This window comes from Nematocida parisii, assembly GCF_000250985.1.
Source record: "Nematocida parisii ERTm1 unplaced genomic scaffold supercont1.4, whole genome shotgun sequence".
NCBI classification, from domain to species: Eukaryota; Fungi; Microsporidia; genus Nematocida; species Nematocida parisii.
Window position 1 is genome coordinate 485,156 of NW_013524649.1, and position 23,399 is coordinate 508,554.

Below are 23,399 nucleotides of genomic sequence, written 5' to 3' on the forward strand. Positions count from 1 at the left end.
AAAATAAAACCGGATTCAAACATATTTTATTTCTTTCTTTTGGCACTTATTTTATTAATCCTTGCTCGGTGTTTGAGCTTATTCACTCCTTTACTGCCTAGAAATTGCTGCATGACTTAATCATAAATTATTACATATCATATTAGAAATATTTTATATACCCTGAAACTTACTGTATATACTAATTACATGATTAATATATACTTGGTAGAATATGGCTTGACAGCTAGTGGAAATAATCTGAAAACGCGTTTGCTCTGAAACTGTATAGAAAACAACCTGAAATCTTTTATTTTACACTTTTGGCTAGCAAAGCTTATTAAACACAGCTTCTGCTATGCACGGAACACAGAATAGACTCGGATATACTTGGAAAAAAGAATATTCATGCATCTACCAGTACAATTTCTGTACCCTTCGATAGTATGCTAGATTTAACTCTTTCAGACGCCCTGCAAAGAAAATTGCCAATCCTCTCTAGAATATTCACTATCCATGGAAAAGCATACGGAAGTAAAACAATACAGAGCCGGCTCCATATTGATATTTTGCTCATTGTTCCTTCAAATAAAAAGATGTCTATCAGTGTATAAAGAATAAACATGCACGCGCCTTCTACTAACATAAATACTAAAGAGTAATCATTTCTAAATATCAAATCCAAGCTAAGTGTATATGATATAAACCAAATCTGGAAGGGCGCATTTACCCAATCCGCAAGCTTGGCATATTTATAGCCTAAAAGAGAAATTATAGACTCTTTTAGAGATATACCAAATACCACCACTATAAATGGAATAACTCCTATTACACAGCCTTTTTTTACTGATTGGTATATCTTTCTAATAATAAGAAACTTTCTTTCTCTATATGTCAAACACAGCATTCCTCCTGCTATGCACAATATACCCAAAACCAATTTTGTAGTATAGAATATCTGATTCAAAATATCTACGTGCATTATTTTTGCTCGCATGCATTCTATGTATAAAACAGTGTGGTATAACAGAAATGCGGTGATACCAGTTATTATAGAGCATACACCAAATAATATTATAGAAAATAATATTACTCTAACAACTGCAAAAGACGGTACATAGAAAATAGAATATGCTGGGTTGTACAAAAGCTCTGCTCTGGTAGCATTGACTATACTTTCAGTCCATTTATGCTCGTCTGCTTCTAGTCCAGTAAACCTTTCCATAGTAATTCTCTTTTTCTTTCCATTTTCATCAAAATATAACTCTTTTTCTTCTTTGGTTATTTTAAGCATTCTTCTTTTAACTATTTCTTCATTCGTATACGATACGTCATTTCGGGCAGGCAGATAGCATAGTTTAGAAAGATTTACCGAATTATTTGGAAGATCTCCATTGAACAGCAATGATTCTACTTTCATGCATCTGCTAACTCTACGCGAAATACTGCTTAAAATACTTTTAACATACGAAAAGTAACTTTGTAATGGCCCGCTGTAGAATATTTCTATAATTGGTAGATAAAAATAAAGATATGCCATATTCTCTAGGCAGAATATTTGGCTGCATGGTATTTTCCTGAAATGATTATGTAACAGAATACCATCTAAAAAGAGAATTTGACTACACAGCACTATGCAGGCACATATAAATAGAATATAGGCAATTGTATAGCTTTGGAAGGTTGTAAATATTCGATCCTTTATAACTCTATTCACAGAAACACTTATTGGGCAAATCCATCCAAACAGGCCTGGTCTAATTATATGAGAAAAATAACGGGCATATACTGACTGAAAGACAAAGAGCCATATATTCCCAAGTATAACAAACAAGAACCCAGTAAACTCTGATGCACTCTGTGTTATTGCCTCTGCCATTTGCTTATTGGATACTTCAGATATCTGTGGGATTATGCCATATATGCTATGTTTTATAAAATCTTGAAGGGCGTTCATTTTTATACTCGTATATAAAATGCGCAGCATTACTTCAACTACATGGAAAATAAAATAAGGCAATGCTCCATATCTTGCTAGTAAAATAATCAGTAGCTTGCAATACACTCCACATATATTCATATATCTACTTCCCCTCTTTATACCCAGCCGATTCTGCAGACATATGGCTAAAAAAATAACAGTATACACAAACCAAAGAAGAGTGGCTGCCGGTATAAGAGCCTTGCTTATCCATGCATCTCCTTGATACTCTGTTGTAGGGCTCAGAATATAAGATAACCAAGAAACTAGACCAAGTGATATAAACAGCACTATATAATCTACTGTGGTAGGAACAATTTCTAAACTGCCCTCTAGATCATCTTCAAATATAATTATACTGAATATCCTCTGTATGTCATTTTCTGCATGTGCTCTAGCAAGCCCTGCTCTGTGTATTCTTGTGCTATTTGAGTGTATTTCTGAGTACATCGTGTTATACTCTGTTATAACATTCAACTTGGTCAGAGTATCAATAATAGTGTATGTATTCTGCTTCCGAATGTTGCTTATGTTTTTTTGCGCTATAAGCCTGGGAATTGACATAAAAGCCGGCAGCATGGAAAAAGAAAACAATCTATAAATTGGATCAAGTACAGCTCCTGTAAAAAGGGCAAACCCCTTCTCTATTTTCTCAAATATCTTGTTTTTCACTTCTTGTCCAAATAATAGCATACTCTGAATTTTGCTGTATATATATATAACTGTATACACCGGATATGTATTTGGTTTAGTAGGCTTGTTTATGTATACTCTCTTTAGCTTCATCTTGTAATTACAGAAGTTGCATATCTGTGTTCGTGTCTTATATATCCACTCAAGAATGCATGCTGAATGAACATACTTCATGTTTCCTATACACTTACATGGGCTTGCCAGTCTGTTATCAGATGTCTCTGGCTCAGTGCAAATCCTACAGAATATTGTTTTCTCGCTCATCTGTGTTTCAATATCTTGTGTTTCCATTTCTTATCTAATATAAAAATAAAATATTATTTATTCCATTTCCCTATCTTTATGATAAATTACAATCCACCACCAAAGTGATTTTTCATATATTCTATAAATATAATTGCTTATACGAACAATAATAGACCTATTAAATTGTATTTAATCCGAAATACTACAACTATCTTAATAAAGATCAAATTACTTTGAATAATTTCTGGCTGTCCGGGATGTATTATTCATAAATAAGTATATAGTACTGTCATGTTTTTATATATTGCTAATTGTTTGTTTTTGGTTGTTTTTATACGTATTTTTGTATCTAACCAGTAATTTATGTATTTCTACTATTTTTATTTTTTATTGTAGCTCATTCTATCTTATATTAATGTATTATTGGTTATTTTGTTCTATTTAGTATACATATAACACTAACTAATAGACAATGTTATACTAAAGAGTATATTATAAGTAAATTAGACTATATTTAAAAAATCCCTTTATTATTTAGGACTACTTAAGCTTTTATAGCCTAAACTCCATTATGCATAAAGCATATCTAATTTTTTTTCATACCTTTTTATTACTTTATTAATCATTTTATTGTTTTTTGATGCTTTCTTGGTATACATGTTGTAGCTTATTGGTGGATACTCTGAGTTGTCTGATCCAATACTATATGAAATAGTATATAAACTATTCTTTTTTTTATAGCACAAGTCCCTTTCAATGGATAATAAGGAAATAATACTTTTAATTAAAAATATTTTCTTGACATCTATATGCTGGTATTTGTCTAATTGAAGCATTTTAGATAGATTATTCGCTATATCGGGGGTTCTTTTCCGGGGCTTTACAGAATTAAATAATAGCGTTTCTATATTTTTTTGTAGATCATTAATATATTCCGAAATTAGCTCTGCTGCATTTAGATATTCTTGCACGCACATAGAAAATTCAACTTCTATTTGAGTTAATTGGTTGTTGTCAAAGTTGTATGAATTGACTACTTTCAGCTGATTAAGTGCTTTTATCCCATATTCATATGTCATGCGAAAGTTTGTTCGTAAGACTTCTTTTTTCTCTGGTTTTATATCTAAGAGGTTTATTTCTTTTAAAAACGATGGGATAAGATTAAGAATCTGCGTGCACGCTGAGTAAATAATAGTCTTTTTGGACTTAACATCTGAGACACTAGATAGGAATGTTTCGGGTGATGTTAGTGTATGCTTAAATATATCTTGGGCACGCCTTTTCTTACTCATTTTTTTATTTAACATATTCAACTTAATTCTTCTGGCTTTTTTGTACCCATCCATTTGGTTAACAGCATTTTTTTCAAACTGCAGCATTTTTTGTATATATAATACATCCAATATTCTATTCACTCTAACAAAGTTTACTATGTTCAAAAGATTGAACCCATATGCCAAGCTATCGATGTATTCTTTATACTCTACAGGCTCACACAAAGCCTTCTTTAGGACTTTTATTACATTGTTCAGTTGTTGCTCAATTAACACTGAATCCTTGATTTCATTAATAATTATTTTTTTTATATCCTCCCTAGTGACGCCAAGTGCATTATACGGAAAATTGGAGTCTGACCTCTCTCCTTGTACCCGACCCATTTCATTTAAAATAATATGCTTAGAATTTAACGAAACCGTGCCAATGATTGCAAATGCATAGGATCTAATTTTTCTTATGTAAGGAGGCATACTAATATAAACACCGCCTGTTTCATCTATTTTAGAGAAACTACTTATTACTTTTACAGTTTCCAGGATTTCCTCTAGCTTCTTATAAGTGGTTTGCAGTTCTGGGATTGATTGTGTGTAGTCATATGGTTTAAACAGCTTTCTATAAACGTTCACATTTTGGAAGATAGCCTTTTCTGGTATATCAAACGACATATCTATGGAACTTGCTGTCTGGTGGTTAATGGTACTGTTAATGTCTATCTGTAAAATACCACTTGCTGGAAACCCGGTTGTGTTTATATGGTATGGTATTAAACCACATATAACTGAGGATACCCCAAATACAAGAAAGATTAAAGCATGTATTTTTTTAAAGAATCTCATTAAATTTTGTGAACTATGCATGATTTATTAAAAATAAAATACTATTTATGCCTTACAAATTTTAATATTCCCAGCTATATAATACTAAAATCACTCTGATGAATGTGCGATTAGTATATAATCTTTTATCAAGAATACGCCAAAATAAAAACAAAATGTCTTGGGTTATGTAGCACTCAAACCTTACTTGATTTTTCTTGTACTGTACATGGTTAATATACTACTTATCATATTAAGAACATAAGTAAATAAAAATATATTTAAGAATATTCATATGTAAGTACATCCATTGCATCTTATGTAAACTAGCCATGTTTTATTACAAATAAATATTATTTATGCTTTACATTATTTAACCAGTACAAGAAATAAAATTTGTTCATTTACAATTACTACATAAATAAATAAAAATACACTATTTTTATAAATACTTAAACTAATGCATTCTAAATATTTCTAGAAACTAAGCTGTACAAGAAGTTAAAAGAGCTACATGAATATAATAAATACATAAAAATATGTATATGCTGCCTGAAACACATAGAAATTACAATAATATGGCAGAATAAATATGTAATAAAGAGAGCTCTTTACTATATTGTCTATTTACTACTGAGTGTGTAATTATATATAAAGTATAAATATGTTTATTCCTTATGTGTATTTAATTAATCCCTATTATATACAGGATATTATTATAAACTTTTTAATTCTAATCGATATTCTCTTAACTTTTTATTAATCGCTTTATTGTTTTTTAATACTTTATCAACGTATGTGGAATATGAAATTGAAAGGTATCCTTTTTTCACTGGCTGGATACCATTTATTATTTTATGCACACTAATTTTTTTTAAAGCACACAACTCTTTTTCACTATCCAACAAAGAAACAAGGTTTTTAAGCAGGTTTATCTTTTTCTTATCGGTAGGAATTGTTGCATTTAATCTAAACGTACTAGGAGATGTGTTATTCTTTAAGGGCGCATGCTCATATAGTGCACTTTCGATCTTATTTTTAAGGCTACTAATAGAGCTAGACACCAATACTTCTGCATCTAAATAGTTAATTATGCACAGCGAGAAAACATCTTCTATTTTAGCTATTTGGTAAGGATCAAAACTGTACGAGTCAATTGATTTTATACGCTTAAGTGTTTTTATAGCATATTTATATGCAATGCGAAAGCTCTTTAGCATTTTTTTTGTTTTTTGGAACCTATATTGAACATTTTTATTTGCTCTCTGCATACTGGAATAAGATTAAGAATCTGCAGACATGTGGAATGAATGATTATTTTTTTATATTTAACATCTGAAATGCTAGGCATGAACACCCCTTGGTGTTTTAAGATATATTTAAATTCATTTTGAGCCATTTCTTCTGCCCATAGACTTTCATTATCCTTATTCAGTATAATACCATTAATTTCTTTGTAGTATTCTATTTGGCCAACTGCATGATTTTCAAATCTAAGTGTTTTTTGCATATGTAATACATCTAGAAGTCTGTTGACTCTAATAGAGTTTATTATATTTAGCATATTAAATCCAAATGTTAAAGTACTCATATAGCTTGTATATTCTACAGATTTACAAAATGCAAGATCGATGCTTTTTAATGCATGGATTAATTGGGCTTTGAAAAATGTTAATTCTCTGGACTCATTATACAATATTCGAAGCAAGCTGATTCTTTTGTTGCTAGAGTCTGTATATGGAAATCTAACATGAGATACTTCATTTTCAATGTCTTTCAATTCGGTTAGAATCATATTCTTAGAGCTCAAGTCAAGGGGACCAATTATTATATATCCGTATGGCTTAACAGTGCTGTCATGAGATTTTTTAAGATAAGTGTTGTTTTTTATGTCTAGTCTAGGATTAATACTTGCTTTTTTTGTATTTTCCAGTATTTTCTTTAACTTCACATAATCCTTTTCTATTTTTTTACTTGGGGGTGCATATACGTACAGCTTAAACAACTTTTTATATTCAACTTGTTTTTCAGAGATGGTTTCCTCTGGTAGAATATACCGGGCCTCTGTAACATCTATTTTCCAATTAGAAGGATTGAGAATGTCTATCTGTGAAATAGTGATTTCTGGTCTATTGGATGTATCGAGGCTGTGAGGTATTAAGCCACACATGGCATGAAATGCCCAAATTGCAAGAAAATTTAAAGCAACTATTTCTTTATAAAGTCTCATTTAATTTTAATATTTCCAGCTATATATGTAGAAAATCAATAAATCATTATGACAACCAGGTACTTAATAAAAATTCCATTATAAATAACAAATTAGTATAAAAAGGTAGGTGGTTTAGGCAACTCACCATTCAGTAATTTATAATCCGAAATAGGAAAGAGGCCTGTTGGTTTTGGATAGTGAGATCCAGAACAGCGATGGTTAAGTATGCCATTAATATATGAGTATCCATCATTGGTGATAGTAATAGACGTGCTGCTATCATAAATGATTGGAATCAAAGCTATATAAGAGTTTTTGTATTTCAATAAATAACAAGTTTTCGTATGTCTAAGCCTTACGGGAAAAAACAGCTAGGCCAATTAAAAAATACATATAAATTTGTTAGGCGCATTAAAATTTTATTAATTCACATATTTATATAGATTTAAACATTTACATATCATTAGCTCACTTGAGAATATGTACTAGTGAAATATTATTGGCTTCTACTGGCATATATTTCAACATATATTAGAAGCTAATAATGTTTACATAAATCTATATTTTATAATAGGTTTTTTTAGTTAGGCAGACTTGCGCCTTTATAAATCTTTCAATTTTGATCGAAAGTACTTTATTCTATTGTCAAGTAAATTGTTGTTTTTTAATACTTCGCCTGCATACGCAATGTATGAAATTGGAGGATTATTTTTTTCTAGTTTTATTGTTTGAAATTTCTCCAGCAATTTAATTATGCTAGACTCCTGTTCAGTGCATATTTTTTCCTCGGAATTCAATAAATAAATAAGATTGTTAATCATATCGATTTTCTTTTTATCGGCTGGATAATCTACATTCAATATAAGCATTTTACTCGGTGTATTTCTTTCTAGAACTACACCTACAGATAATGCACTTTCTATTTCTTTTTTTAGATTATTGAGCGAATTAGAAAGTATTCTTGCAGAATTTAAATATTTCTTTACACACCTTGAAAATTGAATTTCTATTTTGATTAACTCGTCATTGTTAAAGCCGTATGAATTAATTGCCTTTAAATACTCAAGTGTGTCTATAGCATGTGTGTATGTATAGAAGAAGTCTCTTGATAGTTGTTTTTTAACTTTCGGGCTTTCTATATTCAATGCCTCTATTTGTTTAATACATGTAGGTATAATATTAATAATTTGTATACATGTAGAGTAAATAATGATTTTTTTGTATTTAACATCTAAAATACTCGGTAAAAACACCTTTGGGTATCTTAAGGCACAATCAAATATATCTTGGGCAAGATCTCTTTCACTTATGTCTTGATTTAATTTATTCAGCAGAATCTCCCGAGCTTCTTTATAGTAGTCCATCATGTTAATAGCTTCATTTTCAAATTGCAGTAATTTTTGTATGTGTAATACATCTAGAAGCCCGTTCACTCTAATTGAATTTACCACATTCAAAAGATTAAGCCCATTTATTATTATGTTCATATATTCTTTATATTCTATTGGTGCAGAAAAAATTCTTTCAATACTCTCTATTGCACTGCTTAATTGCTCTTTAATAAACGTAGACTTTTCAGATTCATGGTATAGTTTTTCACTTATGTCATTTCTATTAATACTAAGAGCATTATATTTTTGCTCTTGATTTGTTTGCTCACCATCAATCTTTCTTAGTTCAGTTAGCATGATATCCTTAAAGTTTAAACAAACAGGGCCAATAACTCTAAATCCATATGACCTAATTTTTTTAGTGCGATAACAGCTATCCCGATAAACATCATCTCTCATGTCTATTTCTGTTAGATTGCTTATTGTTTTTGCATTTTCTACCATGTCTTTTAACTTACTATAATCTGTCTCCATTTCTAAACTTGGAGAGGTATAATTATATAGCTTAAATAGATTCCTATGCCTAGTCTCATTCATATATATAGGTTCTTCTGGTAAGATATAAAGTGTCTTAGTAATATTTGTTTCATATGCATTCAAAGCATTCGGAATGTCTACAGGTGGAATCATACTTGCTATGCTGTAGTTTAGGTTTATGTCTGTTGGCAGTATCCCACACATAACCTGGCATATGCCAAGTACAATAAAAATCAAAGCAAGCTCTTTTTTAACAAACCTCATTTGAGTTAAGTATTTTGGGTTATATATATATAATTGAGGTTTCTCTCTTCCTTGTAAATATGAACTCCTATTTGTCATAACCCGAACTTCGTATGTATTAATTTCAAAAATTCTTATATAGTTTTTATCCCTATCATTTGATTTTGATACCCCGGCCCAGATCCTAATGATGCTCATTCCATAGAGTATTGCCGTACTAATTATTCTATTACTCTACAAGAGATAATTTCACCACCAAAACACTCATGATCGCAGAGTACCCACGGATAACCAGCATATAACTTTTTTAAAAAATGAAAATCAGTTTATTGTTGGCATATAACTTTAACAAATCAAACTGACATTTCATTAATTAATATACTATTCTTTATAAAAAGTGAATTAGAATAAAAATCTAAAGTATTTATGTTATACAGCTTATTAGTAAATATTTTATATTTAACATGAATAAATAATGAATTATCTTCATATAATTATTGTTTTTAGTGAATATATTCGATATATCTGTGTATTAGTGCATATCCATTGCTATTTGTATTTATTATTGTATTCTCTATTTTTCTTATATTAATGTGTTATTGGTTGTTTATTTCTATTTATGTATATTGTATTCATATTATTTTAAATATAAATAAAATATGTATTCTTTACACTATGCAAATAAATAGAAATACAATATTTTTATAAATATAAATATTTTAAAATAAATAAACTACAGAAATATACAAAAATTAATAGAATATTACACTAAAGAGTATATTATAGGCAAACTAGACTATATTTAAATAAATAATTTTATATTTTATCTGAAAGTGGAACTGACCTTCTGGTTATATTCTTTATTCATATGGCAGGGATTGAAATACTTCCTTAAAATATAGAAATCCTAAAATTTTACAAGGCATAAATAATATTTTATTTTAATAAAACATGCGTATATTACATTTTAAGAATTACTTAAGCCTTTATAGCTTAAACTTCATTAGATATCGATAGAACCTAATTTTTCTTCATACTCTGCTATTACTTCATCAATCATTTTATTGTTTTCTGATACTTTTTTGATATATGTAAAGTATGTAATTGGAGTGGGAGGTATAAATTCCCATATAGATCCTGCAATTTCATTTAATATAATGCCTACGGAGTCTTCTTTTTTATAAGACATGTTAAATTCTGACTCTAACAAAGAAATAACATTCTTAACCAGATCTACTTTTTTCTTATCAGCAAGGCTTTCTTTATCTAATTTAATCAACTCAAATAATTCTTCACTTTCATCAATTAGACCTTCATAATCGATTTCGCCAATTTCGCTGCTTTTGTGACTTTCGCCGCTTTCGCCGCTTTCACTGCTTTCAACCATTTTAATAGCTTCAACACTTTTATAATCTTGATCGATTAACTTATACATAAACAATTCGGTTTTAATCACAGACTGAAGGTTTTCAATAGAAGAAGACAATAATTTTTCTGCATCTAAATACCCTTTTACACATGCCGAGAAGGATCTTTCCACTTCAATTAGTGGCTCATTGTTAAATTCATATGAACCAATATATTTTAGGTTATCAAGAGTTTTTAATGCATGTTTGTATGCGTGGAAGAGGTTGCTTGATATGTGGTCTTTATCATTTGTCTCTAGATTCAAGAACTCTATTTGATCACTGCATTGTAGAATAAAATTAAGAATCTGCGTGCACGCGGAGTAGATAATAGTCTTTTTATATTTAACGTCTTCAACAGACATATGGAAAGACGCTGGGTATTTTAATGAAATTTGAAATTCATCCAATGCCCTTTCGCTGCCGGTCATTTCTTTGTTTGTTTTATTCAGATAAGCATTTCTAGTCCTTTTGTAGTAATCCATTGACATAATAGAATAATTTGAGAACCTCATTAGACTTTGCATATAGAATGAATCAAAAATCCTATTCACTCTAATTGAATTTATCATCTTCAAGAGATTAAATCCGTGTTTTAAATCATTACTATAGTCACTGCATTCTATTGATTCATCAAAAACACGAGAAATTTTATCTATGGCAGTTTTTAATTGTTTTGAAACATGTGACAAATCAGAAAGTTCTTGTTTAAGTTTTATGGCCATATGTTTATTATTAAAACTGCCATCTGTATACTCGAGTACTGGATTTGATTGATTTTTGATAAATCCAGTCTGCTCGGTTAGAATCATATTTGTCAACCGTATATCAATAGGAGCAATAATTATAAACCCAAATGCTCTAAACCTCTTAACATTATACTCCTCATCATAATAAATTTCATGGCTTATAACATCTATATCTAGGTTATGAAAATTGCTCATTTCTTTTGCGTCATGGAATATTTTCTCTATCTTATTATACCCAGTCATCACATTTTGGGATGAAGAAACATAATTCTCGGGTTTAAACAAACTTCTATAATCCTCTTCGTGCATTAAAAGCAAGCTGAATGGTGGGAGAGATGGATCCTCTGTAACAGCTATTGTTGTACTATCAACAGTACTGCACACATTTCGCTCGATACTATTAATAGCAATGTGTGCATATATATCTGGATCTGGATTATTGTTTTCTAGATTATAAGACACATCTGGATTGGATGGTGCGAATATATGATCGCGGTGATATGGATGTTTGCATAATTTCATGCCCGATTGGCTATAGGCTTTATTTATATTATATGGCAGATAAATACACATAAATTGGTGTATATTAAACGCAATAGAAGATAGCATAAGTTTTTTGTTTAAAAGTCTCATATATTATCCAGATTAGAACCCGTATATATATACAATTTCGTTAAATCAATTGATAATGGCATCATATTCGTAGTAAAATTGCCAAAAAGGCAATGTTTCAATCAAATGGATTGAGCCCAAATTAAAAAATTTCTATTTTGAATGGCAGTGAATTATAATAAAAGAAAGAAAACTGAAAAAATATTTAATGGAGTACAGCACTACCACATGGAGAATTCATAATATAAAAAAATATACAAAGCGATCTGCGCTGTTAAAGGTTCTAACAGAAAGTATAGGGCACCAAGACTTTACTCTGTCTTTCAAGGATCACAAGCGACTGGCTATTCTAATTACGAAAGAAGAGGAGCTTCCAACTATTATGTTTAGAAATACTGAGCTAGACATTAGAAAGCAGAAAAAAGAGGAAAAAGATGTAAAAGACATAGTAACTCCACTGAATGGGCTAAGCTATGAAGAACAGTTGAAGAAAAAGGCAAAGGAGTTTTCGGCTTGTTATTCTTTTTTAGAGTGCATGGAGGATCAGATTGTTTCAGTTGCATCGCCTGTCCAAATGGGATATAGAAACAAATGCGAGTTTACATTTGGGGTTACACATGAGGGGAAAGAGATTCTAGGATTCCGGCCCACCAAATTCTCGTCTGCACCAAATCTAGTGGCTGATCCCAAAGAGTGCGTGTTTAATACACCGGATGAGATGCTGGCATTGGTTGAAAAGATAAATCAGTATTTATCAAGCAAATCCGGCCATGTATTTAATAGAGTAACGAAAGAAGGATTTCTACGTCTTTTACTGCTTAGAAGGCTTGGTGAGCATTTTATAACTATTTTGCAGGTGAACTGCGAATCAGTGAAGGAGGCACTGGGTAATCCTCTTATAATGGAGTTTATAGAAATACTGCCAGAAGATGTATTTATATCGTGTACCACTGGCGTATTTGATGGAATAGCAAGAACTGCTGATATATATCAGGTCAAAGGAGCACCAAAGGAGTATAAAGTAAATGTTGGAGAGTGCGTATTTCAAGTATTCCCGCTTGGGTTCTTCCAAATTAATTCTAGTGTTGCCGAGCTTATGATAAAAACCCTAAAGGATAACATACAAACAGACAATATATTAGATATATGCTGTGGCTCGGGTCTTTTGGGAATCTGCTTAGCCAAAAATACAGAGAAAAAAGTAATTGGCTTAGAAATATCTGAAGAATCAATTAATGATGCAAAAAGAAATGCAGAAGAGAATCAAATTAATGCAAAATATTATTGTGGATCGGTGGAGAAAACTCTTCCTTTAGTGCTGGCAAAAATTAAAGGACGGCAACCGCAGTAATAGACCCTCCGCGATCAGGAATCTCGGATAAAATGACTAAGGCCATTACAAAGTACTCAAATATTTCTGAAATATTTTATATTAGCTGCTCATACACATCAGTTATAAATAACATTAAGAATATAGCAAAGCTATACACTCTTAAAAACGTATACTGTTTTGATATGTTCCCATACACAGCAGGGATTGAGTGCCTCTTCCACTTTGTGAGAAAAGAGAATCCAGAGGCCCAATCGGAGGTGGTTACAGAAAAAGTTCAGGAGAATGCTGCACAAGAAGCAGAATCTGAAAAAGTCCAAGAGCCCTCTCAAGAGGATGCAGTGCCAGAAAAAGTTCAAGAGTCTGCATCAGAAACAGAGTATGCAAAGCAACAAGAGGTTGCTCCAGAAACTGCATCTGATAACACTCCTTTATAATTGATGCTGCTAAACAATTTATATACAATCTATAAATAAATAAAAATAGAAACGATGCTGAATAATCAAGCAAATTTGTTTTTTACTTTCCAGAATATGGATAGTGATTTATTTTATGGCTTATGTTCTTAAATGTTCTTTGAGAATGGATTTAAGCATGCGAATAGTTTAGTGAAGAATCCTTCCTTCTTTTCTGGTGCCTTAGGTACTGATCGTACCCAGTGTCCTCCTTTTATGGGAACATACACAAAGTCTTCCTTAAGTACTTCTCTCTTTGGGACCCACTGCTCCTTTGCTGCTTGGGTCTGCCGAGATATTTCCATCTCCATTTTAATAATATTCTGTTGGACTAGTGAAAGTGTGCTCATGTACTCTTCAGTAATTTGCATGGCGCTTTTTCCATAAGAAAGATTTTCCAGTATAGAAGATTCTTGCCTTGTTGTTTCTTTTTTATCTTCTACAGCATTAGAGACCTCTTCTTGGCTTTCTATGTTTATTAAGTTTTCACTCATGTATTCCGCCTCTTCTTCCTGGATCGTATAACACTCATCCTCTTCATTCGCGGTCTGTTCTATGCTCTGCTCTTCTATGTAGTGTGTCTCAAATCTTCCTTCCTCTATATATTTGATATTAGCCAAAGAGCTAATAGATACTTCAGTCGGCTGCTCAAAGTGCGCCTCACTTGCATCTTTAACCTCTGCGAGCTCGTATTCAATTGTTTCTTCGGGCTGTAAAAGCTTGATAGATTCATCTACATCATTACTAATTATCATTTCTTGTTTCTCCATCATGCGCTCTCCGTGTTAGTTTATTTTAATACTTGAGGATTGCTTTCTCCGTGTTATTGACCAATGATTTTCTAAGTTGGTCTAGACTTCCTCTGTGAGAAAAGTTACTGGCTAAATAGCATATTCATGTGAAAAATTTACAATTCCAAATGAAGTTCAGACTGGTAGAAGACAAGGATGTGATAGAGACCCAAGAGAAAGAAGAGCACCATTCAGAGGAAACAGACGTCGACTCTGAAGAATTCTTTGGACTAAAAACAAAGTATGAAGAATCGTCTGAGGAGGAGAAAGATATGTGGGAGGACTCCGATGATGAGGGGAGCAGCACTCATTGGACAGTTGAAAAAATAGAAAAACGGCCGGGGAAAGTCCGAAAAACAAATGCTCTATGCAAAAATCTACTAAAATACACGACCAGTCACATACTAACCATTAGAAAGGGAATAGTAAAGGTAGAAGTAATGGATGGAAATATATATCTACTAGACAAAGCAGGCCAGCTGTACATGTGCAGCACCGATGAGAACAACAGAATATCTGGGCATCTATGCAAGATTGAAATTAAGAAGGGTTCTAAGGAAAAGAACTTCAAAGACTTCATAGTAGCGCCAAGTGGCATGATTGTTGCGCTTACAAAGGCCTTTCACTCATTCAGCACTGTAACACCAGAAACTGGTGTAATAAAGGAGGTGAATCTATACCAGTACAAGGACAAAGGATATAGCAGAATTAAAAAAATACAAAATGGATTTGTGTTGATATCCGAGAAGTCTCTTCTTATTTACAACTACAATGCACTTCTCATGGAGAGAATAGAAATGTCCGAGAAAATAGAAGATGTTATAGAGGCTGGAGACTACTTCTTGGTGCTTTTGGAGAGCAGGCTGGTAAAGTATTGTCGAAAAATGAAAGCCACAATTCTTGAGTCAGAAGTGTTAGTGAATCCGCAAGTTCTGTGCATTTTTAACGAATCAGTGGCAGTTGGCGGCAAGGGTGGGGTTACTATCTTCCAAAAGGGTACTTTTAGCATAGAAACCGAACTTGCAAACTTAGAAAATGTGACAGCACTGGGATATATGCAGGAAATGGACATTCTTGTCTTTGGAGACAAAAACAAAGCCAACGGAATTCGAATGTATAATGCAAAGGAGAAAAAAATGATAACGACTTTCCCACCCAGCACAGGGCTGGGCTATATTGGAGGGTTTATTGAGTGTGGCCGCGCTCTTTATTTCGGTGCAATGGAGCGATTGTACATCCTAAATATTCCAAACTAGTCATACAACACGAGCGTGTTGTTCTATCTGCAGTGCCTACTAATGAAATGGGCATGGAATAGAAGAACTTTTCTGTTTCTATAGATAAACCAAATAAATAAGAAATCATAGAGGATTTATTTTAATGCAGAGCCACCTTTAAGAGACTGTAAATGGCAGGCATCCATATTTCAATCTCTGTTCCATATGGCCGGCTAGCACAAATGGCATCCCCTTCCTTGCGGATCATGTCCAGCTGTTCTGCTGTCACCGGTGCAGAGGATTCAGTGCCTACACCTAGTTCGGATATTTTATTTAGGAACCTGTCCATTTTTGAGAGGAAGTCAGCTGACCATTTTTTCTCAGACAGATGCTTGTTTAAAACCACAATCTTTGGCTCAATTGACTTTAGAAGCCATCCTTTGAGCGCACCCTTTTTATTATGAATCATGCCAAGCAGCGAATTAACCAGCTTAGAAATGTCTTGATAAGTCTTTTCCATCTGTGGGGTGATTACTATTTCTTGCTGCTTCTGCTGGTATCCATGTGAAGCATGCATTCCGCCAGGGAATGATTGATTGCTCCCCATTCTATTCTGCTGGTAAGCATTTTGCATTGGATCTGGGAAAGGAGTGCCCATCTGGCTATTTCCAGGCATCATTGGTGTCTTTAGTGGAGCTCCCATGCCTGTGTTTGGAGTACTTGCTGTGCTGTTGGGTGTAAATGGCATTCGAGGCATACCAGCGCCATGTGAAGCCACCTTCTGTTCCGGCACAGGCCTAAAAGGAGAATGTGCTGGGTGCGCTTGCGGCATTCCTGGTGCCCTGTGGCCCACATCATTTACATTCTGCATAGGCATGGCTGTTGGGCGCACTGGCGGCATTCCGTTTGGTATAACCGGCATGCGGGGTGTTTCATTAGGCGCCTCTCCCTGCCACTCCCATGCGCGGAGGCATCCCCGGAGTGGCTGTATTTGATGCAACCCCACTCATTGGTCTAGGCTGCCCTGGCATATATGGCATGCGCGGAGGCATTGCACCGCTAGATGGCGTATTTGGCATTGGCGGATAGCTTGAACCACTTACCGGCATTCCACCTTGATTATATCCCGAAAACGCAGCTTGATTAGCAGGCTGTGCAACCTTGTTCAGCGGCACCTCTGGCATCTGTGGCTTTGCATAAGAGATCTTTGGCCCAGCCCTGCCTCCAATGTTTGGAGTGGCAACAGCAGAAACTGTATTTTGAGGCTGTGGCATTCTATTTAATCCCTGCGACATGCCCATGGGAGTATTTGCCATCTGTGGTGGTGGTGCAAAGTAGCTATTAGGAGCCATATCTGCGTGCGCGGGGGGCTGCTTGGCCATCTGTGGCGGAAGTGGCATAGAATTCATGCCATTTCCATTGTATGGATTTGCATTCCCTGGCTGCAAAACCTCTCGGCTGCTCAATGAAAATGAAGATGGTGTTGCATTAGGCTTCTGTGGGATATTCATCTGATGAGGCATCGGGCTTGGCCTTCCATGGACTGGGCCGCCATATTGCTGTGGGGTTCTTTGGTGTATGTTCATATTGTTCATCTGTTGATGCGGTGGGTACATATTTCCTGTTCCCTGTTGCATAGATCTCTGCGAAGCCGTGGCAGGAAGATTTAGCTCCCCCTGTACCTCATCTGCTGACTTTGGACTGAGATAGTTGATAAATGACAGAACTCTCTGTTTCTCTCCCTTTTGCATTAAATGCTTTAAGTAATCAATTGTAACCCGATCTACAGATATTTTTTGCTTCATTAGCTGTGCACCTCTTTCAACAATTGTGAAAACTTTATCAAACTTCTTAAAGAACTCAACAGACTGAATAATGCTTTTGGGCTTTTCTGCCTTCTTCTCCTCAATCTCCTGATACTTCTGCACATCCTTGGCAATAAGGTAGCAGATTTTAGCAGAGTCTAGATCGGTCTTCTCAAGGCACTCGGCAACTGCCCGTACTTTAGGAATAAACTCCTCATCTGTGCAGTGGCTTCCTAAAATCTTTATAATTACTGTCCAGTCTACATTGTTCTTAATCAGTCCACTGTAATCGCCCGATAGAATGGAAAGAACTAGCAAAAAGCTGGATGATGCACCTGGGGCCTTAAGAATTCTTTCTTTTTCTCTTTTAAGCACATTTGTTCCATCGCATAGAGCAATGAGTGCTGCTAAGTGGGCATTCTCTGAGAGTGCCAAAGAAAACGCAGCCGAGAAATTTCCCTGTATAAGCTTTTCTGTAATAGGATCTTCCTCATCCATTTCTATACTGCTTTCTTGTGAGGGTTTACTAGACTCTTCTGCTTCATCCTCTGCCTGTTCTAGAATGGGGCTTTTCTCACCGCTTGCATTAAGAATCTTCATTATTTCCCTACGAGGGTGCTCCCTTTCATAGGCATCCAGCACTTTCCATTCGTATGAGCTCTTGTCAACACTGTCAATCCATTTCCTAAGCCGAAGTCCCTTTTCTTCAGAGACAAATAGACCCTGTGAAGTAAAGCACAGGCCTGCCCCCTGCTTCTGCCACTCTGGCACTTTATCCAAAAATGGTGAGCGCGCATTCAATGAGGTGAGTGTATCCATAACCACATATCCATTGTATGATGAGTATGCAATCATATCTGGATTCTCTGGGCTAAATGCAAAGTCGAACACTGAATCCTCCACAACCACTCCTCGCTTCTTATAAGTATTTGCATCCCAGGCAATCACAGAGTTGTCTCTTCCACATGTTACAATAAGAGATGGGTCCTGCCTGGACCACTTACAGTTAAGAATTCCCTCGGTATGCCCCTCTAGTCGAGGAGTTCCTCTTGATATTCTTAAGTCATACAGAATAACTGAATTCTGTGCTGAAGAAGAGACCGCCAGCTGGGCACTGTTTGGGCTTGGGTCCCACTGCAAAGAAGTTATTTCAGACTTGGAGAAGTATGCATCTCCAATTCTTGTCACTTCACTCTTCCCACGCAGATCTAAAATGCTTACCATCCCATCTGTGGTACCCACTGCAAGTATTTGTGGCATGTTCTTGTTCCACTGCAGACAGCTAATCCCCTCAAACTTTGTGGTTATTCCGGGAGCCATTGGCTTATCAAGAGTCCTTAAGTTCCATAACATAATTTTTCCTGAATATGAACCAGTGGTCAGCACGGGCATAGCACCTGCAAAGTCAATTCCTAGAATATCATCGTCCGTCTTCACATGGTTTTTAAATACCAACTCCTTAGGATCTTCCCTGTCATCGCTTAATAATCCTGTTGCATCTAATAAAGTAACATTCCCTGCGTCTAATCCTCCAGCTACAAATACTTTATCTCCATACATCCCCCACTCTAGCCTGTTAAACCTAGAAGGAACTACCTTGGTAAAGATCGTCTCATCTGTCTCAGTGTTCTTTATCTGAAGCAGCGAGTCAGACGAAAAATCACTATTCAATATCTTTGCTTTTGTCCCCAGTGCTACTAACGATCCCACCGGGCTGAATGACACTAGACTTGTTGTTTCTATCTTCATTATAAACAAAAAGACTGAAAATAAAATATAAATATATTTTATGAATATAAACATTATAATATTAATTCTTTTTTCATTTTTATGCATCCAAATGGATTCTATGCGAAAGGGAAAGGAACCATTGCTGGCTGATTTGTTATTTGCCATGGCAGGGGTTGATTGCAAAGCTGTTCGTGTTAGGCAGTCATCGGGCCAGGAAATGGGCACTTTTGTTAATTCTTCTGTCCCTAAAAACAGTATACAGATAGTGAGAGAGCTACTTGTGATTATTGCCGGAATAAAAAAATGCAGATATCACATAGAAAATGTGTATTTTGAGGCAGGGCCTATAAGAAAGTATTTATTTAAGGCGATTGAAGAGGAGATACAGTACTATTTAGAGAAGGTAGACCGCGTGCGGCAGGAGGTAAGAAACACAGCAGTGCATATTGAGGCCCTTCCTTTTATATTCCAGGAAGAGATAGAGACATTTACTGGTCTTACAGAAGTACTCAGAGACGCAGATAGCGAGGGTGATTTATTTCTTTTGGGGGTTGTGCTTAAAAGTAGGTTAAAGTCAACTCGCATTATTAGTTCTTTAATTGCACCAATGAATCGCATACTTGTAAGACTAATACAGGGAGAAGATACTTCTGGGTACTTTGAAGAGCGGCACACGTATGACTATGCAGAGAGCTTTTGGAGCAGCCATTACAGAATAAAGGAGGCGGTGCCTGCATATCTTGCAGGATGCTTTAACAAGCTGGTGGAGTTGGGAAAGATATCAAAGATACGGCACGTAATGGGAGAGTCAGCAATAAAATACGGCGCAGAAGTTCTTTCTGTGTGCTTAGATAGAAGGTCTAGCATAATTAATGAACAGAGCTTAAATGCATATTTCATGAGAATAATTGAGTGCCCTGCTGTAAGGCAGATGTGGCAGGAAAGCATGGCAGAGCTTTTTAGCAGAATTGGGCTGGATGTAAGCAAGTACTCAGAGCTGTTTCAGGAGATTGGCGAGCGTATACTGAAAGTTCCTAGCAAAAAGGATATATCTCTGGTAAACTACTTAATGAGAAAGGGCAGTGCTGGGTACTCTTCATATGAAGAGCATGTTGACTCTCCCTCACTTTCCTTTCTAGACGACTGCACATTTCTTCTAGAGAGTGTTGAGGGCGTGCGATCGTCTCCAGTTACATTCGTTTACAATGAGGTCTCTCTAGAAAAAACTCTTTTAGGGATTTATGACACTCGATGCAGTAAAAGTGTTGCTGGGCTTTCTTTGTTGCAGGGACTTGATATTACATTCTCTTTAAAAGAGCCGCTCTCCATGTTCTTTTCTGCTAAATCTGTCTATGAGCTTCGAATTATTTTTAGGCTGATATATTCTCTTTATGCGATTGAGTATTTTTTGTGCTCTCAGTATAGCAACTGGCGTATCAAGCAGGTGCTTCTTAGCTTTGTAACTGGCGTAAGGATGGTTATAACAGAGAAAATAGATACTGAATTTCAGACAGTCATTAACGAAGAACACATACAGAACTATACCGGATCGCTGGAGAGCGCACTTTCTAACATAATGAAAGCATCTCTCTTAACCAGCCCATTTCTCATACAGTTTTACAGTAAAGTGTTTTCTATTGCCTTTATGTATATTGAGCTGGCAAATAGAGAGCAGCTTACAGTGGAGGAAGAGAAAGAAATCCTTAATTCACTAAGACATTGCTTTAGAGCAGCTATTCCTTATGTAAAGTCGCCCTTATTAATTTTGCTGTTTGAATCACTGTTATGCACCGAACAGCCTGAAATGGCCCAGAATTCTGATTATTATAGCAATATGCATCCGGTATAAAATAAAAGATTATAAAGAATTCGCACAAAAACTAACGAAATAAGCACATACAGACTTAAATAAAGAATATAAACGAACAAACACTTTGTGGGCAGACACAGTTTCTATACACTGCTGTATCTACTATTACTTTAACAGCAATCGTTATTTTTTTTAATATTTTATGGATCTTAGAGTGTTATATAAAAGAGCCAAAGAGCTCTTTCCTTTTGTGCCAAACCCAGTGCCACTTGTACAGTTTTTAACGAGGCGGGCAGCCATTGATGAGATTGAGTATAAATCAGAATCCTCTATAAAAATAAGAAAGGCAAGAAGGATAGAGCCAGAGGAGGACGAAGAAATAATTAAAAAAAAATACTAAGAAGAAAATTCAATAATGGACAGTATTGTTTTAGCGTACAACAAACTATCAGTTAGCACACTTTCAACAGTATTCAAGGAGATAGAAAAAGCATACGAAAAGAACAGCAAAGATACATCTTCTATGATAATTAAAATACTCTCAGAGACAGAGCTGGAAAGCAACTTACTCGCAATTTCATCTCTTCTGAAGCTAATATACTCAGCGCTGGACAAGTCAATTGTTGAGGAAATTATCACAAAGATAGATGATTTAAATCTTTGCTGCTACATATTCAATTATGGTCTGGTCGATGACGCATTTATAAACTCAAAAGTACAGAATCTTCTAAAGAAACGGGATATTTTATCTGTTCTGCGTATACTGCAGATGTGCAGTGGGATATTAGACAGCTCTACTCTTTCTTTAATAGAAGCTGGCGCAGACTCTGCAATGGAAGAGTGGGAGCGGCAAGAAGGCCGTCCGTGCGTTCTTCTTAAGTTCATTAAAGATTCTGTTAAGCAGATTCAAAATGGCCGCAGTCCATACAGAAACTATCTACAGGAAGAAATGAACAGCGTAAAAGTGACGATCTCAAACATTCTAAGTAAATACACATATACCAACACAGAAGTGATCACTACAGCCACTGATGCAGATGAGCTCATAGCAGTAAAATACGGAATGAATACCTCTTTAAAGAAAAAAATATTCTCCATCATCACCAGCAGCACAGATTACTATGAAGCCCAGCGGTCTCTTTATAAGCAAATAATTCGAAAAGTATGGCACATTGAAGAAATTGTTAAAATATCAATTCGCCTGTGCATTGTAGAGAGCGTGTTCAACGTATACTATCCCTCTCTAATTATATCTATATACAACAGCTCGTCTAGCAGCCATAAAGGCGCAGTTATGAACTACATATACCACACGATTGATGAACAGGCAAATTCTCTTTCTAAGAAAACTATTAAGGAAATATATAATTTGGGGATGCTTATAGGCCACTTATACGGCAATGAAGTAAATGTGCTTAAGCCGCTAGTCTGTCTAAGTATTATTGGAAAGAAAGAAGGTGTGCTTATAAAAGTTGCCATAAAGAATATTCTGATTCTTTACCAGCAGAAGAAGATTAAAAAGATTCGAAAGATTAAGGAAACAGAGAGGTTTAGAGAATTCTTCATGTCAAGGCTAGTGGATGAATCGTTCTTAAAGAGCACCGATCAAACAGATTTAGAAGCTTTGTATTCCCAGATGTTTATATAATTGTAAAAATTTGTTAATATTAGAGCAGAAGGAATGAAAGAGGACTGCTTCTACTTTATAACTTCTACCTGTGCAAGAGGGCCGCAATGTACATATAGGCACAGCCAAGAGGCAAAAAACTGCCAAATAGTATGCAGCAACTGGAAGAATGGAACAGACTGTTTGGATGCTTGCCCGTATAGGCATTCTGACTACCAGATAAAAGAAAAGCCTGCTGTAGAGTGCTACTGGGAGACACATGGTGGATGCAAGAAAGCAGACTGTCCATATGTTCACAAGCAGAGTGTCTCTCAGCCTGTAAAGAGCGATCCCCCTTGTCTATTAGATATTCACAAATTGCGCTGCGATTTAGAGAAGATAAACTTTGATTTAGAGCAGCTAAACATAACAGAGTGCCACCAATATCAGAATATTTCTGTAAAGAACATAGGGGAGCTAATGAAGGAGCTGCGAGAGATTGAAGGGGTGTTCCAAGGATAATTCATTCAAGATGTTTATTGGCCAGTTTCTTTAAAAAAGCTCATTGGTAG

General features: G+C 34.9%; 16 protein-coding genes across 16 annotated transcripts; 7 read left to right on the forward strand and 9 right to left on the reverse strand.

Moving 5' to 3' along the window:
- Positions 1 to 385: 385 nt before the first annotated feature.
- NEPG_01881 (uncharacterized protein) lies at positions 386 to 2,944 on the reverse strand (the record flags this gene model as incomplete). The annotated part of the gene is made up of 1 exon (XM_013204255.1): positions 386 to 2,944. One exon carries the CDS (start codon positions 2,942 to 2,944, stop codon positions 386 to 388), a length of 2,559 nt encoding a protein of 852 aa, XP_013059709.1.
- A 524-nt stretch (positions 2,945 to 3,468) lies between these two features.
- NEPG_01882 (uncharacterized protein) lies at positions 3,469 to 5,034 on the reverse strand (the record flags this gene model as incomplete). The annotated part of the gene is made up of 1 exon (XM_013204256.1): positions 3,469 to 5,034. The coding sequence occupies one exon, from the start codon at positions 5,032 to 5,034 to the stop codon at positions 3,469 to 3,471; it is 1,566 nt and encodes a 521-aa protein (XP_013059710.1).
- A 674-nt stretch (positions 5,035 to 5,708) lies between these two features.
- Positions 5,709 to 6,212, reverse strand: NEPG_01883 (uncharacterized protein; the record flags this gene model as incomplete). The annotated part of the gene is made up of 1 exon (XM_013204257.1): positions 5,709 to 6,212. One exon carries the CDS (start codon positions 6,210 to 6,212, stop codon positions 5,709 to 5,711), a length of 504 nt encoding a protein of 167 aa, XP_013059711.1.
- NEPG_01884 (uncharacterized protein) lies at positions 6,206 to 7,222 on the reverse strand (the record flags this gene model as incomplete). Its single annotated transcript, XM_013204258.1, has 1 exon — positions 6,206 to 7,222. One exon carries the CDS (start codon positions 7,220 to 7,222, stop codon positions 6,206 to 6,208), a length of 1,017 nt encoding a protein of 338 aa, XP_013059712.1.
- Positions 7,223 to 7,806: 584 nt separating this feature from the next.
- NEPG_01885 (uncharacterized protein) lies at positions 7,807 to 9,513 on the reverse strand (the record flags this gene model as incomplete). Its single annotated transcript, XM_013204259.1, has 1 exon — positions 7,807 to 9,513. One exon carries the CDS (start codon positions 9,511 to 9,513, stop codon positions 7,807 to 7,809), a length of 1,707 nt encoding a protein of 568 aa, XP_013059713.1.
- An 805-nt stretch (positions 9,514 to 10,318) lies between these two features.
- NEPG_01886 (uncharacterized protein) lies at positions 10,319 to 12,079 on the reverse strand (the record flags this gene model as incomplete). The annotated part of the gene is made up of 1 exon (XM_013204260.1): positions 10,319 to 12,079. The coding sequence occupies one exon, from the start codon at positions 12,077 to 12,079 to the stop codon at positions 10,319 to 10,321; it is 1,761 nt and encodes a 586-aa protein (XP_013059714.1).
- A 211-nt stretch (positions 12,080 to 12,290) lies between these two features.
- On the forward strand, positions 12,291 to 13,433 carry NEPG_01887 (uncharacterized protein; the record flags this gene model as incomplete). The annotated part of the gene is made up of 1 exon (XM_013204261.1): positions 12,291 to 13,433. The coding sequence occupies one exon, from the start codon at positions 12,291 to 12,293 to the stop codon at positions 13,431 to 13,433; it is 1,143 nt and encodes a 380-aa protein (XP_013059715.1).
- A 32-nt stretch (positions 13,434 to 13,465) lies between these two features.
- Positions 13,466 to 13,849, forward strand: NEPG_01888 (uncharacterized protein; the record flags this gene model as incomplete). Its single annotated transcript, XM_013204262.1, has 1 exon — positions 13,466 to 13,849. One exon carries the CDS (start codon positions 13,466 to 13,468, stop codon positions 13,847 to 13,849), a length of 384 nt encoding a protein of 127 aa, XP_013059716.1.
- A 111-nt stretch (positions 13,850 to 13,960) lies between these two features.
- Positions 13,961 to 14,640, reverse strand: NEPG_01889 (uncharacterized protein; the record flags this gene model as incomplete). The annotated part of the gene is made up of 1 exon (XM_013204263.1): positions 13,961 to 14,640. One exon carries the CDS (start codon positions 14,638 to 14,640, stop codon positions 13,978 to 13,980), a length of 663 nt encoding a protein of 220 aa, XP_013059717.1. The 3' UTR covers positions 13,961 to 13,977.
- Positions 14,641 to 14,786: 146 nt separating this feature from the next.
- NEPG_01890 (uncharacterized protein) lies at positions 14,787 to 16,028 on the forward strand (the record flags this gene model as incomplete). The annotated part of the gene is made up of 1 exon (XM_013204264.1): positions 14,787 to 16,028. One exon carries the CDS (start codon positions 14,787 to 14,789, stop codon positions 15,912 to 15,914), a length of 1,128 nt encoding a protein of 375 aa, XP_013059718.1. The 3' UTR covers positions 15,915 to 16,028.
- Positions 16,029 to 16,035: 7 nt separating this feature from the next.
- Positions 16,036 to 16,797, reverse strand: NEPG_01891 (uncharacterized protein; the record flags this gene model as incomplete). Its single annotated transcript, XM_013204265.1, has 1 exon — positions 16,036 to 16,797. The coding sequence occupies one exon, from the start codon at positions 16,795 to 16,797 to the stop codon at positions 16,036 to 16,038; it is 762 nt and encodes a 253-aa protein (XP_013059719.1).
- Positions 16,798 to 16,810: 13 nt separating this feature from the next.
- NEPG_01892 (uncharacterized protein) lies at positions 16,811 to 19,483 on the reverse strand (the record flags this gene model as incomplete). The annotated part of the gene is made up of 1 exon (XM_013204266.1): positions 16,811 to 19,483. One exon carries the CDS (start codon positions 19,481 to 19,483, stop codon positions 16,811 to 16,813), a length of 2,673 nt encoding a protein of 890 aa, XP_013059720.1.
- Positions 19,484 to 19,520: 37 nt separating this feature from the next.
- Positions 19,521 to 21,338, forward strand: NEPG_01893 (uncharacterized protein; the record flags this gene model as incomplete). The annotated part of the gene is made up of 1 exon (XM_013204267.1): positions 19,521 to 21,338. One exon carries the CDS (start codon positions 19,521 to 19,523, stop codon positions 21,258 to 21,260), a length of 1,740 nt encoding a protein of 579 aa, XP_013059721.1. The 3' UTR covers positions 21,261 to 21,338.
- An 85-nt stretch (positions 21,339 to 21,423) lies between these two features.
- Positions 21,424 to 21,621, forward strand: NEPG_01894 (uncharacterized protein; the record flags this gene model as incomplete). Its single annotated transcript, XM_013204268.1, has 1 exon — positions 21,424 to 21,621. The coding sequence occupies one exon, from the start codon at positions 21,424 to 21,426 to the stop codon at positions 21,619 to 21,621; it is 198 nt and encodes a 65-aa protein (XP_013059722.1).
- Positions 21,622 to 21,636: 15 nt separating this feature from the next.
- On the forward strand, positions 21,637 to 22,903 carry NEPG_01895 (uncharacterized protein; the record flags this gene model as incomplete). Its single annotated transcript, XM_013204269.1, has 1 exon — positions 21,637 to 22,903. The coding sequence occupies one exon, from the start codon at positions 21,637 to 21,639 to the stop codon at positions 22,867 to 22,869; it is 1,233 nt and encodes a 410-aa protein (XP_013059723.1). The 3' UTR covers positions 22,870 to 22,903.
- NEPG_01896 (uncharacterized protein) lies at positions 22,903 to 23,388 on the forward strand (the record flags this gene model as incomplete). Its single annotated transcript, XM_013204270.1, has 1 exon — positions 22,903 to 23,388. The coding sequence occupies one exon, from the start codon at positions 22,903 to 22,905 to the stop codon at positions 23,347 to 23,349; it is 447 nt and encodes a 148-aa protein (XP_013059724.1). The 3' UTR covers positions 23,350 to 23,388.
- Between the last annotated feature and the right edge of the window lie 11 nt (positions 23,389 to 23,399).